The following is an 18,003-nucleotide window of genomic DNA, read 5'->3' on the forward strand; positions in this document are numbered from 1 at the left end:
TAATTATTGGCAGCATCTTCCTTGCCTGTGATGAGCTGCTCAGGGTGGAAAAACTGGTGGTAGGTGCCAGTGCGAACTTCATCAATAACTGTGGGTTCCAGGTCTACAAACACCACCCTGGGCACATGCTTGCCAGCACCAGCCTCACTGAAGAAGGTGTTAAAAGAGTCATCTCCTCCCCCAATGGTCTTGTCACTTGGCATCTGGCCATCAGGCTGGATGCCGTGCTCTAGACAGTAGAGCTACCAGCAGGCATTGCCAATCTGGACACCAGCCTGGCCAACGTGGATGGAGATGCACTCACACATTCTGACTGCGAGTTAGAAAGCAAGGACGACAGGAGTGGACAGCTGGTTCCGGTTACTGTCCCCAATAAGCTAAGAGTCGAGGTAAGTAACGCACCAATAATGTTGTGTGTGTGTTTTTTTTTTTTACAGTATTTGTCCTTGTGGGACTGAGTTAGTTCACTTAGCATAACTCTCCACTCCCTCCCAAGATAGATAGTAATTTACAAAATGATCACTCCTGCATGCTGTCTAGTGTTCCATTGTATGAATATACTACAACTTCTCAATCCATTAATTTGTGATTGGACATCTGAGCTGTTTCCATACTCTTGAAATGGTGAATAAACATTGCTATAAACATTGGTACACAAGTTTCCATTTGAGCCTCAGTTCTCATTTTCGTGGGATATATCCCAAGCAATGGAACAGCTGGGTCATATCAAATTTCTATGTTCGTTTTTTGAGGAAGTGTCAAACTGCCTTCCAGAGTGGTTAAACCATTTTATAATCCCACCAACATTGTATGAGAGTGCCTATGTCATCAGATATGCTCCAATATTTATTACTTGCTGTCCTGTTAAACTTTTCCACTGATAACTGGGGTGAGACGGTTATCTCATTGTGATTTTTATATGCATCTCTGTTATTGCTAGTGATTTGGAGGGTTTCTTTATATGGTTGTAGGCCATTTGAGTATCTTCCTCTGTGAAAATTCTTACCATGTCTTCCCCCCATTTTGTAATTGGATTATTAGACTTTTTCTTGTGAAGGCCTAGGATTATTCTATAAATTATCGTTATGAGACTCTTGCCTGAGGTAGTATTGCCAAATGTTTGTTACCAGTCAGTAGGTTTTCTTTTCACCCTGTTGGAAAAAGGTTTTGACGTGCACAAGGATTTAACTTGCAAACGGTCCCATTCGTTAATTTTATATACTCTTCAGATTCTACCTTTCTGGCTATATTTGGCAGTCTCTTTATACTCTAGACAAGGCTTCTAAACTTGATCCCAGTTTGTCTCTTATGAGTTTTATAGTTTTGGGCTTTACTCCTAAGTCTCTTATCCACCTTGAGGTGATTTTTGTGTATGGGGTGAGATGTGGATCCTGTTTAAGCAATCCAGTTTTGCCAGCACTATTTGTTGAAGAAGTTGTCATTTCTCCATTTGATAGGTTTTATTTCCTTGTTGAATATCAGTTGACCATAGAGACATGATATGTTTTTGGGTTCTCAATTCTGTTCCATATATTTATATGCCTGAGGACAAGAATTCTTACAGAAAGTCATCATCATCATCTTCCTCCTCTTCTTCTTCTTCTCCACCTCTTCTTCCTCCTCCTCCTCTTCCTCCTCTTCTTCCTCTGCTTCCTCCTTCTCCCCTCCTCCTCCTCCTCTGCTACTCTTTGTCCTCTCCCTCCTCCTCCTCTTCTCCTTTTCCTCCTCCTCCTTCTCCTTTTCCTCCTCCTACTCCTCCTCTTCTACTCCTCGTTCTCCTCCTCCTCTTACTCCTCCTCCTCCCCTGCTACTCTTTGTCCTCTCCCTCCTCCTCCTCTTCTCCTTTTCCTCCTCCTCCTCTTCTACTACTCTTCCTTCTCCTCCTCCTCTTCCACTCCTTCTCTTCCTCCTTCTCCTCAGTCTCCTCTTTCTCCTCCTCCTCCTCCTCTTTCTCCACCTCCTCCATTTTGTCCTCCTCTTCTGCTCTTCCTCCTCCTCTACTCTGCTCCTCCTCCTCCTCTACTCCTCTTCCTCCTCCTCTACTCCTTCTCCTCCCCCGCCTCCTCCTTCAACCTCCTTTTCCTCCTCTCTTCCTTCTCCTCTTCTTCTCCTCCTCTTCCTCCTCCTCCCCTTTTCCTTCTCTTCCTTCTTCTCCTCCTCTTTCTTCTCCTCTTCTATTTCTCCTCCTTCTCCTCTTCTACTCCTCTTCCTTCTCCTCTTCTACTCCTTTCCTTCTCCTCCTCTTCCTCCTCCTCCTCCTCCTCTTCCTTCTACTCCAGAAGAATGGTTGAAGCAGACACACAAGTCTGCCATTTGCCTCTATGAGATGTAATTTGAATCTCTCAGTGATATTGGTTCTATGGGATGATCACTCTAATAAGACACAGACTTTCTTGTTGCTTTTTGCCCCATCCTGCATTTTGTACTCTGAAAATAAGTCTATAAAACTTGGAGTTAAGTTGATTACAAGGTAAGCACCCACACAAAAAAATGAAGCTAAGCCCGTCGTCATTGAGTTGATTTCAACACAGATTCATGCCCATAAGTAGCACATGTAAGCTGATCTAGTTAAGTTCTTCTTATATATGTTTTTCTAACTGGTGAATACTTCTTTGGCAGATTAAACTTTGCCAAATCTTCACCACCAGGCCAACAGGCAGCATAATAACATAGATGGAGAAAAGATTGAAGTTGCTTATGATTTCATCTTGTTTGGATCCACAATTAACACCATGGCACCATGGGCACAAGCAATCAGGAAATCAAAAGATAAATTGCACTGGGAAAATGTACTGTCAAGGACCTCTCCAGAGTGTTAAAGAGAAATGATGCTATTCTAGAGATAAGATGCACTCAATCCTCAATCCAGGCCATGATTTTCTTAATTGCTTGCTAAGCATCTGAAAACTGGACAATGAATAAAGATGGCCGAAGAATCGATGACTTTCAGTTGTGGTGCTGGAGAAGATTATTCAAAATACCATGGACTTCCAAGAGAGCAACCTGGTCTGTCCTAGAGAGAGTGACATTAGGTAACTACTTGAGGCAACGATTTTCAATCTCTCTCTCACATACTTAGAAAATGTTGTTATGGGGGCCAGTGTTTGGATAAAAACACCATGTTTCAAGGGTGAAGTGTCATTGTAGGAGAGGAAGTTCCTGAATGAGATAGATTGACACTGAGACTGTAACAATTGACTGAGGTGTGTCCCTGATAATGAGGTTGACTCAGAACAGGATAAGCTTCATAGCTGTTGTTCAAAGGGTCATTGGGAGTCACAGTCTACTCCAAGATACTTAACAACAACTTTGTATTTGTAGTCTTGCTTACCAAACTGGATAAAGGTGGAGCAGATAAAGGTTTCTCCTTAATATATATATATAGTTGTTAATGTAAGGTTGTAAGAGATGGTTGTTTCCATTCAGATCTGTGTGCAGGAAAACCCAGAGTTGTGGGAGAAAAATAAAACATACATTTTTGCCAGTTATAAGGCAACGTCTTTGAAATGGAAATGTTTATTTTCCTTTTTCTTTCTGAATCTGCTTTTGCCTTAAATTTTCTCTGGGCTTTCTACAGGGAAATGTTATCCTCTCATATTTATTTCTTTGTCAGGCTATGCTGTTGTTGCTACTGTCTTCTGTCTATTAAGAACCAACTCATAGCTTATACTCCAAAAGATTGTTAGAGGCAGTAAATTGCACAGGAGATCGCCCATCCTTCTCCCATAGAGCAGCTGGAGAACCATGTTCTTTGGGATAGCAGCTCAGGTTCTTACCATTAGGCAACCAACACAAACCCAGCCAGAAACTGCAGTCAAACTCTTTCATTCTCTAATTTTCTCTGTCTCCCTCTCTACTCATTCTGCTCAGTCTTTAACTCCTCATGACTAACCTCCTAGTTAAAAGAAAATACTCTGTAACTAATACATCACACTCTTTCTTTTTTCAATCCTGATCTGCAAATAAAATATCATTTTTCCTCCTCTGATCTCAATGCAGCAGATAATTTCCCATACCATCCTCCCTCATGCTTCAAACCAATACACACCGGCAAATCTGCCAAGCTCTTATACCTTGCCCATTGCTCAAGTAACGGCCACTAGAGCTACAGGAAGTGGCATCAATAAACAAACAAAAAGGTTACAAAAGATAAGCCTACAAGCCTACACACATATATATGGATTATTTTTACTAAAATAAGTTAAAAAATTGTTTTCTTGTTCTTTTCCATAGCAGTAGTTCTATCAATCTTAAAATTTTCAGCAAGAATTCAGGGGGGAAAAAAACAACCCAAATTTAAAGAACTCTACAACTTCTAAAATTCACTAACTTAGACCTTAAGTCTCATAAGAAAAACATAAATAAATTCCCATTCCATCAAACAGTCTGCACATGCTCTTAGGGGAAAAATATTAGAAAAAGATTTAGGCCACCAAAGTAACTCAGACTAACTTTTTTTTTTTTTACTTAGTTTGTTTATTTTTCATTTCAATGAACATCTACAGAGATTTTGGAATTCCATTCCTTCATTGTTGCACCCTTCTCCCCGCACAAAGCCCTCCTCCCCCCGTTTGCTCCTCTCCTTGAAAAGCAAAAGAAAAACTCTCTCATTGGTACACAGACTAATTTTTAACTGCTGCTATTTTGATGTTCAATAATAAAAAATTGAAAGAGGACAAAATAACTAGATAAAAACCAAATAACTTAAAACTGCTATCACAGAATATCTTTTCATCCAACAAACATGCCCCAAAAAAACTCAAGCGAGGGCTTTTGTTTCCAGTGTAAAAAGCCTCATCACGTCCACATAGCCATAAATATAAAAAAAGCTTCAAGAAAGTAAAGGGACAGAAGAGAAGCCTCCTAATACGTGCTTCCAATGCAGTTCTCCTAAACACCTAGCTCAGCACTGCGCCAACTGAGTCTTGGTCACAGAAGAGCAATCAGACTGAGGAAGTCCTGGCACCCTCAGAGCCACAAGGAGTCATCAACACAATATATCACCATATGCCTGGAGAAGTATGCACGGATGTTGCTGGTAAGATAATGTAATACGTCTTCCTACTTTAAATGTTACCCGCATACTATCAATTAACTGCACTAAAGCAATTAGCAATGTTTTCTCCTTTATTGTAATCACACCCTTTCCTTGTCAAGTAATACCACTCAATGCTCTATTTCAATAGTATTCTTCATATACAACTCCATTTACATCTGCTTACAGACCAACTGAACTGAAGTCTGCATGTGTGCCTTTTTAACCTCCACCAAATCTCCAAACTTACAGAAAAATAAGTTCAAAATGTTCTGTCCGCTCATCAAAAAACAGGCCATTGTTGCCCTAGTACTCCTAAAAACAAATCTTGCAGCAGCCATACAAAAACCAACAAATTTATCTCCTCTCTCTTAGCTATCCTGGCGTCTCCCCTTCTTCAGCCCTGTTATAGTAATTTTCTTACTCTAATACTTGGTCCTTCCCTCATATGATCTATCTCTTGTTTTCTACAGGAGCAGATGAGTGCTTTTTCCAACCACACAGTCCATGAATTCCTCATATTATCTACTGGGTATCAACCATTACCCTCCATCCTCATGGCTGCCAACTCCACTGTCTAAAACCAACAGCCTTTCCCTTCTTTTAAATCATCACACCCACACAGCATGAAGTAGTTACAAAAGGGAACTTAAGTCAGCAAAAGAAAAGAAGACCCTCCTCTAGATAGATTAACACAGTGACTGCAGCAATGGGCACAGGTATGTCAGAGTTGATGAGGATGATGCAAGATAGGACTAGGTGTAGATCTATGATTAGAATAGATGATCTCTTATGAGTTGTTCTCGATTCAATGACAGCTAACAACAATGCCATTCTGTTATTACAATGCATTATCCATTACACAATCCAAATAAAAAAATAAAATTATATATGAGGTCTGAAGGTCTTTTCCTTTTCCCCCCAGAAACTATAATGTGGCTTCCACAAGGTCTTTTGAAGATCAACAATGAAAGCATATAATGATGATATAAATGCTGTGAAAACATAATAGCAAAGTCATAATGATTTGACGAGCCTCTTGCAATAACAACATATAAATTTTATTTAAAAATGTATAAAATGAGTTGAAAGAATAACTTCTTTTTTGTCATTTTTATTCAGATTTTAAAGAAAACTTATATAGAGAACTTGGATTTCCATTCAAAAGAAAATCTGCTTTAAAAATAGGATTACATTCTCAAATAAAGTGGAATTTCTCTCTGCTTTGGAAGCCTCTTCATTAACTATTCTCCAAAATTCTGGTATCCTGGTAGGAACTGCAAAGTGACAAGGAGTCCAAGATGTATTAAAAATATTTTTAAGCAATATTTGAAGCACACACTTAGCATTTTTCAAGACAAATTTATAAACTTCTGCTGACCTTTTAAGTCTGCGACAACTGCATAGGCTGTAGGACTCCACCTGCTCCAATCTCCTACTCCGTCTCGTCTCTTACAGCGCACCTGAACAACATAGGCTGCACACAGGTCTGACACCACAAGACTGGCCGACTTTGAATTTGTATCATTCACCTCAACCACCTGCAAAATAAAACACAGTATTATCCTTAACCATTGCTAAATGTATCTATCAAAATCAATCCAAAGCATACTTAAGAACACACAAAGAAAACTTTAATATTATTATGAAATTAAAAAAAACAAACTAAATTTCTGCTTCATAAAGACTCATATTAGATTCAGACTGTGAACTTTTTCAAGGTAAGAATTTACTTATCTACACTATTATTTGCTTCCCAATGACAAAGTTTAAAACTTGAAAATAACAAAAAATATTATTATAGAAATATAATTTAATAACAATTTCAAGACCATTCCTCTTCAATTTGTCATCCCAATGTAGTAATAGTTAATATTTTTTTTTTTTTGGTAAGTGTCATGACTCATAGCAATCCTACTAACAGATGTGGACCTTGCCCTACCGTGGGTCAATCTCAGCACTTCTGATACACTCAAGCCCTTTGTACAGCTACCGTGTCAATGATCTTGTTGAGGTGCTTCCTCTTTTTCTGAACTACATCTTTTTCAGTACAATGTCTTTTTTGAAGGACTTGTCCCTCTTGGCAACATGTTTAAAGTATGTGAGACAAAATTTCACCATTCCTGCCTCTAGCACCCCAGTTATACTTCCTCCTTGACAGACCTGTTTGTCTTTTTGGCAGTCCATGGGATACTCAGTACTCTTCTCAAACACCATGATCTAAAAGCATCAGTTCTTCTTCTGTTATGCTTATTCATTGCCCAGCTCTCAGATGCATAGCAAGCAACTGAAAAGACTATGGGCTGAATCAAGTGACCTTAGTCCTTAAACTGACATTGTTGCTCTTAGACACTTTGTAGAGGTCTAAATATTCCCAATGCAACATACATTTTTCTTTTTTGACTGTCAGCACCAAGCATATTGATTGTGAATCTAAGTAAAATGAAATTATTGACAACTTCAAATTTTTCTCCATCAGTCATGATACAGACTTTTTTCACTTGACATTGAGATGTAATCCATATGGAAGGCTGTAGTCTGACCATCTGCAGCAAGTCTTTCAAGTCCTGTTCACTTACAGAAAGCAAAATTGTGTCATTTCCATAGTGTGTTTGTTAATGAGTCTTCTTCCAAATCTGATATCACATTCTTCTTCATCAAGTGCAGCTTCTCTAATTATTTGTTCAGCATTTAAACTAAAAGAAATGGAAAAAGTATACAACTCTGACATACATCTTTCTTGATTTTAAATCACACTGAGTTCTTCTCTTGTTCATTTTAGACAAAAGCTTCTTAAACTTGCATAAGTGTTTTAGGATTCCTATTCTCAATATTTGCCATAGTACTTTTGTATATTCAATAAAACACATGTAAAAGTATGTCTAGCAGTTATCTGCTTTCTGGCAAGATCCATCAGATATCAGATATGATATCGTTGGAGTTAGGGCTTCTTCTGAATTCAGCTTAAATTTTTTAAATTCCCCTGTTGATATGCTGTTCCAGATGCTTTAAAAGAATCTTTAGCAAGATTTAACTTAACATGTGATATTAACTATTGTATTCAATAATTTTTGCACACTGTTGGATTGCCTTTTTTGGGAAAAGGGACAAATACGGATCTCTTCTGGTGAGTGGGCCGAGTCTTCCAAATAGTATAGGCTAGAGAGTATGTATACAACTGCATGTGTTAAAGACACAAGCATTCCATCAATTCCAGGGCCTTACTCTCAACGCCTTTGAGCTGTGGTGCTCATGGACTGCTAAGAGAACAAACAGGACCATCCTGGAAAGGGTGATCTCAGGCTGCTCCTAGGAAGCAGGGATTCTGAAGTTTCATCTGACATATTTAGGGAATGTTGCAAAAAGGAACCAGTCCTTTGAGAAGGAAGGACATCATGCTTGGAATGGTGGAGGGACTGCACAAGAGAGGAAGACCCTCAATGAGATGGATTGACTAAGTGACTTGGGTAATGGAGATAAGTGTGTTTAGAGACAATGAAATTAGCCCAAGTTAGAGTAGGTTTCAGAGCTATTGAACACAGGGCCACTATGAATCACAAGCTACTCTACAGCACTTAACAACAACAACAACAACACCTGTATAAGTTTTGGCAGATGAGTGGAGGGATAATAAAGTAAGATGCCAGAACTATAATTCGAGAGATCTCACTGGAGGAAAACAAAGCATTCTATAACAAATTTATTGACAAAAATTAATAACAAAATGGTTTCATGGTGATCTTAAAAGACCTGTAGAAAATGCTTAAATCATTTTCTATGACCCTATTGAGAAGTTCAGAAGTTCCTCCAAAAAAAGATCAATAAACAAGACATGTTCATCAAACAAACTACACAAATACTACAGGATCACTAGGAATTTGAACACACTTGACAACTACCGATTTGTTCTGAAGGAGTACTGTTGGTTTAGTACATACATGATTGGCTACTAACCAAAACCTTCAAGACTCTAGTCCACAATCCCTCTGAGAAAGAAGGATGGGCAGTCTCTTCCCACAGAGGTTTAGAGCCTCCAAAACAATGTGGAGGGTCAGCTGGAGTAAAAGTCCCCTTGACAACAGTGAGTTTGATTTGGATACAAAAAAACATGTACCAATGCTTTGGAGAAAATACAAAAAACATTTTTATATACGATACCTTCCACTGTATTTCTTTTTTATTTAAACCATAGCAAATCTGGCATTGAAGTTTATTCCTTGGAAAGTCAGGATTTTCCCAGGATATATTTAATAATCCAAAGTGAGTAGTAATTTCTGCTTTCACACTAGATGGAGGCTGGGGTTTAACTAGAAATTTAAAAAAATAAACAGTATCATTTATTAGCAATTTCAGCAATCATAATGTTTAAATGGCATTACTAAGAAGTAATAATTTTATTATAAAGCAATAAACCTCTCCAAAACTTTCTCATTCATTCTCATTTCACCCACTAAAAGTTGATATGATTGTAATAATGGTAGTATGTCTGTTTTGCAAAAAGTTTGATGGAAAAAGATCACTGTCATTCTTTAATAGTAAGATCTGACTGGAAATAGAATCACTGACTCTGCATGAGAACGCTATCCTATGATAAAATCAGCCATAAACCATCCCACAAAATACTTTAATTAATGGAAAAAGCAAATAGTTCATCGATTTCTATAGGTATGACTTTTTTTTTTATAGGTATGACTTTGAAATTCACCAGCTGCCTGTTATAATTTCTAGGTTAAGGTCAGTAAGAGTCTTTCACAGACTATAATTTGAAGAAAACAGAAGTTTAATGGCAGAAGTAGAAGCAAAGATGGCCTGAATAGTAAGTATGCTTTTTAAAATAAGTTTTTATGAATAAACACAGAAACACATCAGCAAAATGGCTAAATATTTAATAATGATAATTGCAGAAATGAAAAGAAAAAGATTTTTTTTCTCATTACCTTTTCATGTTGCTAATCTCAGAGTTAATTAATATCAAATGTTTAACTTAGAGTTGTAGTCGCTGCTTAAATTTCCCCCATGTCTTTATGTTTAAGAGGGCTGGTCTTCTTCATATTCTTGGCTCAAGGAACCTGGGAAACTAAAACAGTCCCTAGGCCAGCCTTCTTCATTTCCTAACTTGATCATAATTCCAAGCATCAACTTCATTCAAAGAATATATATATAGTACCGAATTCCTATCACATTTGTCTTATCTTACATATGAGTCTGTGAGGAAGCAGAAAAAGGGGAGAATATTCCCTGATATCCTAGATATGATGGCCTAGTAGGTAAACACTTGTGCTGCTAAATCAAAGATGACACCTCTCCAGAGACTGAAATCTGCCAATTGCTCCATAGCATAAAAATTGGCAATCTCCTCCCTTACCAACAGCATCAAAAGCTTGTTGAAAGATTAACTATGAATGGGTCTGACTCAATGGTGATCATCTAGTGAGCTACTTACCACTGGGAAAGAAGGATTTAAAGTAAAATCACTCAATTCTAACTAAAATAATGTGTTTTGGGGGAGAAAATAGATTGGGACTTTAGATTGAAAAAGTAAATGTAAAATCAAGGCATGTTTATTCTCAATTTAGAAAAATTGTGTGTTTCAATTCAAATTCAAATATGTATTTGGGAGAAAATGAGCATAGACCAAATCTTGACTTTTGCCTATAAAATAGTGCATAGTGTTCTGGCATGTAAGGAACCGGAGTGCCAAATCAAAGGCAGGCAGTTAAAATCCACTAGCTGTTCTATGGGAGAAAGGCGAGCCATCTCCCATGCAGGTTACAGCCTCTGAAAACCTGCTGGAGGGTAAAGTTGGCTCTGACTCGACGTCAATGAGTTGAGGTGAAGGAATACCAAATTGCATTATTTCACTGATATTACATACACACACACACACACACACACACACATATCATGAATGGGTCATTTTTTTCAGCATTCATATTGAGAGTAGAGGGGTATAACAAGAACTAAGAGGACTCTTAGTTCATCTCTCTTTTGAAAAGAATATTTTAAACATCATAATAGTTATCTCTTTATTATTTTTCACTTCATTTCATTTTACTTATTTTGAATGCTTCGGATTTCCTACAAAAGCTCCTATTTTTAAAGACTTGGCTAATACTCTTCCTACTACAAAAATCTTATAATATTCAGATAAAATGTTAATAAGATTAAGAATACAAAATGATTTCATAAACTTATTGGTAAAATAATATACAAATATTCTGACTATTTAGAATATCATTACCAACTTTCATTCATAGTGACTAATGTATTGTTAAATTATTGTGAGTGAGAGCTGCCTCTGACTTGCACTCCAGTGATGGCAACCTAATGTACCAACAAGATCAGATCATCGTGGGCCACAGGGTTTGCAGTGGCTGATTGTAGTCTCTCTCGGTCTGGAAGCTCTGAAGTAAGCAACATGTTCAGCCTCTACTGTTAATCAGGTGGTGGCTGTGCTTGAGGTACATCGACTGAAAATGGTACCCAGGTCTCCCACACAGAAGGGAAAAAGTCTACCACCGAACCATCTCTGCCTTCTACTTGTGAGATAGCATGCTGAAAATTTCCTTATCACAGCAAAGATGTACTATGAATTCTCTTTAATAAAATCAAAACAAAACAACAATTAAAACTTTCTATGATGAATTTTTCTTTTTTCACAATCCCAGTGTAAACAGGACCACTTCTACCCTGTCCCTCTCCCCAGCCACAATTTCTAGTGTGCTCAGAGAATAGTAAAATACAACAGTACCCCTGAGTTATCTCCATGGACGTACAGAAATGAGAAGGAAGACACACAATGCAGTTTGACGTACCCACAGTCTGAGGAACAACACATGTTGGTTGTGAGTCAAATGAACCTAAAGAGTGATTGACATTAATCCACATTGTATAGCTAGATGATAGAGAGAATGGCTGAAATATGCATTCATAATATCCATCACTCTGCAAATGGCAATCTTTGGGTTCAGATATGGGATGAATTGTCGGGGAGTCAGGACAAGAGAGTGTGCTCCTTAAAAGGTAATTAAAAAAATAACAAATTAAAATACAATATTAATAAAAGTAATTAGATTAATTTTTTGAAACTTCTACCTTTGTTGCTTAAAATAGTTTTGCCTATATTAAAAAATGGATTTTTGCATAATAAACTACAATATTAATTCTATCAAAATTGAAGGCTTTTAATAAAAAGAAACAGCAATATTTATTAAATATAAGATATTAATATAAGTGTAGATACAATTGAAATAAAAAGCATTGTTCTAACAAGGAGATAATGATTCAAGTAGAACCAACAACACTTTGAAAGTGAAATTAATATCTATGCATGATCATTCTTAAGAATATTGCAAATTAAATTCCACCACAAATTGAGAATATAATTGACAATAAATGACAGATTAACAGTATTCGAATACTTTCTAATTTAAATAAAAAACCATAAAATAATGTGAATATTGAGTGTATATATAAACTATTTTGTTAAGCACATTATTAATTTTCTTGGAGAAGAAAACATGTTTGTTGAGTTGCAAAGAACCCTCTGGTTCAGAACATACAAAGTATTTCTCTTCATCTTTAAAATAACTTTCTGCCACTATATGATTTTTAAATGAATAAAGTAGCAGTGACTGACAAACGGAATCTTAGGGCACAGGAAAAAAGAAAGAGGGTTGTTATATTGAGAGATCCTAACCTATGTCACAAAAGAAATCATGTATAAATTTAGTGGGAAATTAATATACTTTCTAAATTTGCACCCAAATTGAAACTAAAAAAAAAAGAGAAAATCCTCTGCACCCCGTAAGCAGTGATTTGTCCCATTCCTTCTTCTACTTGTCCTTAGTAAAAACTAATCAACAGTGGGGACTTTTTTTGGGGGGAAGCTGTATTAACAATTTCCAGAGAGACAGAGTAAAGGCATTAGCAGTAGATATAAAAATCTAGATCCTCTGACACGCATTCAATTTGTTACCAAAGACTTGTTTTCTATTTATTCAAAATTATAATCATAACTGCATATAAATGGATATTATAGAGATATAACTGAGGGATGAGACATATTTTATCTGTTGGACATAAGAACATCAACTTTATATAGATAGAAACATCCATGTAGAATCTAAAAGTATCATAATTATTATCATAACAGCTACCATCATTGAACTTTTGCTATAATAAGATGTCACTCAATTCTAATCACACAAAATGTAGCACTTAATCCTCATGGAAATCCTGTCTTCTTTTATTTCTCCATTTTATAGATTAATAAATTGAAATTTAGAGAGGTTAAGAAATTTGCTCAAGTATATGAAGCTAGCTTCTGGATTCTTCTGTAAATGTTAGTTAGATTTTTAAGGCAAAGAACTTTAGATCCACACAAACAAAAACCTTAAACAATTCATTTTAAATGTATTGTGTGTTTTTTTGTATTTTTAAGTAAGTGTCATGGATATAAAACAAAGGATATTTTAAAAGTAAAATGGCATAGCATGAACACACTCTTGGTTTAGGATGAAAGTATGTAAGAAATATAGAAAATGCTTTCTTGGTGGGTCAGTTGAGAGTAGTAAGTTCTGACTCAATGGCACTAAACAACAATGACAACATAAGAATAGACAGACAATCTTGGGAAGAAAATTCATTATTTGGTGGTAATAATTTATTTTTTCAGGTAGGAAAATACTAGATTTTAAGAATGGACAAATTGTACTAACCAAAAGGCTCAAATACAAACACACACAGTGGAAAAGTGTTTGAGATCACTCTTCATACTTGAAAAGTGGATTTTAAAAATGAAAAGGAAAAGAAAAGTATGTATCTTCTCCTAATCAAGGACAACATTATTTCAGATAAAACTATGTATAGGGAAGGAAATACTACAGCAAAGGAGTATTTTGCCAAAAAATGTTGTTCACTGCCATGAAGTTAACTCACAGCTGACCCCTGAGGGGGTTTTCAGAAGCTGTAAATTACAAGGGAAGAGGCTGCACATCTTTCTTTCATAGAGGAGCTGGTGGATTCGAACTGCTTGCCCTTGGTTGACAGTACAGCTGTTTATCCACTAGCCCACCAGAGTACCTCACTTTTAAAATGGAGAAGAATAACTATAGATAACATCAATTACTACTCATCAGAATAGGAATTTTCTCCTCTTCCTCAAATGGCCTCCCTTAATTCTAAAGCTGACATACTAATCTTCAACAACTCTCACTGTAGATGATTTCGAAATTCCTCAACTTGCCTAGGACTCTGGAAAGTCATTCACAGGCTTACAATTTCCATCTTTCAAAATCCAGGTTTTTGAAAAATTTTAGCCAGATATTATTAGGTTTTTATAATCCTTATTCATCTTTGTATATAATTCAAATGGGTCTAAATTCATTTTTATTATGTTGGATTCAAGAGTTAAAGTGTGATGATAGAAACTTAATTGATTACCAGAAAAAGAATATAGTTAGGAAATGATACTATTCTTTTACCTCAATGTAAATCCTTTTCAAAATTTAATTTAATCCTTCAATTCTTTTACCAATTAAATATAGGCTTACCTTCGTTTTTCAGGAAGAAAATAGGCAAGAATGAAATTATAGTTCATTTCTACAGAAAACTTTATCTCACTCTTATCAAATTCAGCAGAATAAAACTGTGAAAGTAATACATACCTATGATACCTCAACTGCAAAGTACTTCTCTCAAGTGATTTGATTGTATTGGGTGACCATCTACAAGTCATTTCAGTTACATTTACACTCGTTTCACATGATATAGTGATGTTGGTATCTATTTAAAACACATTAAAATATTAATACAGCACAAAAATACCAAAAATATTTTAATGTATGTTTATTATGTCATAAATGGGACTCCAAAACAGAATCCATAATTAAAACATAAGTTGTGAACCAAAATGAACAAAACCTCTGTATCCTTACCGATCACGTATAACTCAGCATAGCGATGGGAGCAAGTTCCATTACTACAGCAGTACAATGCATCAAAGTCGAACCATCCTTGACGTTTTGTTGCATTCAAATTGTAAAGAGTAACTTTACTAACATGATCATTGATAATGCTGTACTGTCTTTCAGGAATTTCCTGAGCCAAATTAATCCACCAGACAACATCTTTAGAAGAAACAATCTTGCTGTCATTTGTATAGATGCAGTGAAAAGAAGCATTAGATCCAACACTTGTCACAATTTTAGATGGGTAGTATATGACGTCTGTAAAGGGAGGGGAAAGGGCAGGATATCAGAGAGACATTAAAAAAAAGCAAAAAAAAAACAACCACACCCTTCTTTTAAGCAATTTTTACTATTTAACAAAAGCTTTACAATACATTCCAGGATTCTATTTCCAAAACCAAATCGTGTAAAGAGACCAAGTAGCTCTATAATTCCCTGTTTATGTACAGTTAGTTAATGTCCCTAGTATCTTACAACCCTGCTGAAAATGAAGACCTGAATGAATGACTGATGAAAATCAAAGGGACCCTCTGTATTGACTAAACCTGAACATAAATAAAACAAAAATCCTCACAACCAAGCCAGTAAACAATATTAGAAAAATAGAGAAATGGCAGGAGTTGTATAACTCACTATACATGGACCCACAATCAACACCCTTGAAAACAGCAGTCAAGAAATCAAGTGAAACCTTACAATGGGCAGACCTGCACTAAAGAGAAAGGATGGCATTTTGAGCACTAAGATGCTCAGGACCTAAACCACAGTATTGCCAGTAACTTCATATCCATGTGATAGTTGGCTAGCTAGGAGGGGCTGTTTCTTGAAAAGAGACCTGATGCTTGGAAGGGTGGAGGGTCTGTGAAGGAGAGGAAGACCCTTAGCCAAGTGGATTGACATGGTAACTGTAGCAATGGACACAGTGTCAGGGAGTGTGAGGATGGCACAGGAAAGGACGTAGTTCAGATCCACTGTTCATAAGGTCGCTCTGAAGACACCTAACAACAACTACAACAGCAACAACAAACCTTTGTAGAGTCAATAAAACACATTGTCTTAATAGATTATGTCAATTGCCTGGCATCAACTCTTAAAACAAATCCCAGTGAAAGAAAAGGGGGCTGTATTTTGGGTACCAATGCCTAATTTGAATATATGGAAAGTCTAATAAGCAGGTAAAAAATAAGATAAAAATATAAAACTTATGAGTTGTTAAATAAATGGTGGCTATAAAAATGGGGGAAACGTTAAGTCCTGATTTGTAAAATAATTTTAGATTATTTAAAGTCAATATAACTAAAGAAACCACATGACTTTGGAAGTGCAATGCAGCTTCTTACCACTAGAACATCAAAGTACTTCTTGCTGTTGTTGTTTGTTGTTAGGTGCCATCAAGTTGTAGATGACTCAGCGACCCCATGAACAAAATGCCTGAGCACTGTTGATAGATTTTCCGGAGGCAAGACATTTCGGATGTGGATAGCACTTCTATTTCCAAGCTTGTTTTAATCAGTAAGCTCCATCAAACACTGTCCACCATGGGTAACCATTATCACATTTGGCACATAGGATTGAATAAAGGGGGAGTAGGTTTTTATATGTGATTTTTTTTAAGTGTGTGTGTGTGTGTGTGTGTGTGTGTGTGTGTACCATCAAATTGGATCTGACTGGTGCAGTAGGAGACTGCCCCTCCTTCTCCAGCAGAGCATCTGGTGGATTTGAACTGTATATCTCTGGTATTGAAGTGTAGCTTCTTGCCACTAGGCCACCAGAGCTCCCTGTATATGTGATTTTTCTAAGAGCCTGAATACTATTCCAAACTACTTTTCCAGTCGTAAATGTTGAGAATTTGGTTTGCCTGTTTTGTTTTGTTTTGTTTTTCCCTTCTTCTTTTCCCCCATGAGGAACAATTATAATAATAGAAAAATTAAGTGATTGTTTACGGCAGAAAAAATCATTATCTGTCATAATGCATATGAATATAATAGCTTATTTCAATATTGAACAATTTCAAAGGAACCATTTTCTGATAGAAATTATATTACTCTATTTTTGCACATATAGTATGTATTATCTCTGGGGGGGAACCAAATAAATTCATCATTTTTTATTTTTATTCTGCAACTGCCCTGGACTGCTAAGAAAACAAACAGGTTCATCCTTGAGAGGGTTAAACCTCTCTGCTCTTTGGAGACAAACATTCTGAGGCTTTGTCTGACATACTTTGGACATGTTGTAAGGAGGGACCAGTCCTTGGAGAAGGACATCATGCTTGGGAGTGTGGAGGGACAACGCAGGAGAGGAAGGCCCTCTATGAGGTGGATTGATTCAGTGACTGGAGCAATCGGGATGGGTGTAGCTGAGACAGTGTGATTGGCACAGGACAGGACAGAGTTTAGGGCTGTTGTACATAGGGTCGCTATGAGTTGCAAGCAACTTGATGGAACATAACAACAACATGCTAAACTCCAATGTCTACTTTTATAATACATTCAAAAAGTTTTGCTTTATATTTCTAAAGTCAAATAGATGTAGAAAAAAATTGGAGCGGGAGCTACCTGACGGATACAAGTTCAAAATTAATGGGCTTAATTGAGCATAATTTTAGCACGAGGTGGTACTCAAGCTTCATTTATACATTGCCATTGCAAGTAAATAGCTAATACAGACAGGAAAGACTGCTGACCTGACTTCAATACCTTATTACCTAACTTAACTTCAAAAATTCTCAAAAAGAAATTTTTAGGAAAGGTAAGTGTGTTTTCCTTAATTAAGGTGAAGCTTTTCATTTTAAAGTCTAAATTCCCAAAACAATTTTATTGCAAAACCACATGTAAGGTTTAGTTCATACAGCATTTTGCTGAGTGAACTCAGTCCATGAGGACATATTCTGTAAAATAGAAGGGTGACTAGTACAATGTGTAGTGGGATACAATGGGAAAAGGAGTGGGAGCAGTAGGATGAGGGTGGGATATGGGGAAATACAGTCTCACAATT

At 36.5% G+C, this 18,003-nt stretch overlaps 1 protein-coding gene across 1 annotated transcript in view; it reads right to left on the minus strand.

Annotated features, from left to right (window-relative positions):
* The window catches only part of LOC102850764 (leptin receptor-like), a 67,819-nt gene that overhangs the window by 4,556 nt on the left and 45,260 nt on the right, over positions 1-18,003 (minus strand). Inside the window, exons 8-14 of the mRNA XM_006879837.1 lie at positions 14,974-15,264; positions 14,704-14,821; positions 11,851-12,050; positions 9,194-9,342; positions 6,417-6,576; positions 6,230-6,312; positions 26-242 (exon numbers count right to left, since the gene is read on the minus strand). Coding sequence (XP_006879899.1) covers positions 26-242; positions 6,230-6,312; positions 6,417-6,576; positions 9,194-9,342; positions 11,851-12,050; positions 14,704-14,821; positions 14,974-15,264 — 1,218 coding nt within the window. The remainder of the gene's footprint in view (positions 1-25; positions 243-6,229; positions 6,313-6,416; positions 6,577-9,193; positions 9,343-11,850; positions 12,051-14,703; positions 14,822-14,973; positions 15,265-18,003) is intronic.

Source organism: Elephantulus edwardii, unplaced genomic scaffold (genome assembly GCF_000299155.1).
Source record: "Elephantulus edwardii isolate Elephantulus edwardi_28Jun2011 unplaced genomic scaffold, EleEdw1.0 scaffold00005, whole genome shotgun sequence".
In the NCBI taxonomy this organism is placed as follows: Eukaryota; Metazoa; Chordata; class Mammalia; order Macroscelidea; family Macroscelididae; genus Elephantulus; species Elephantulus edwardii.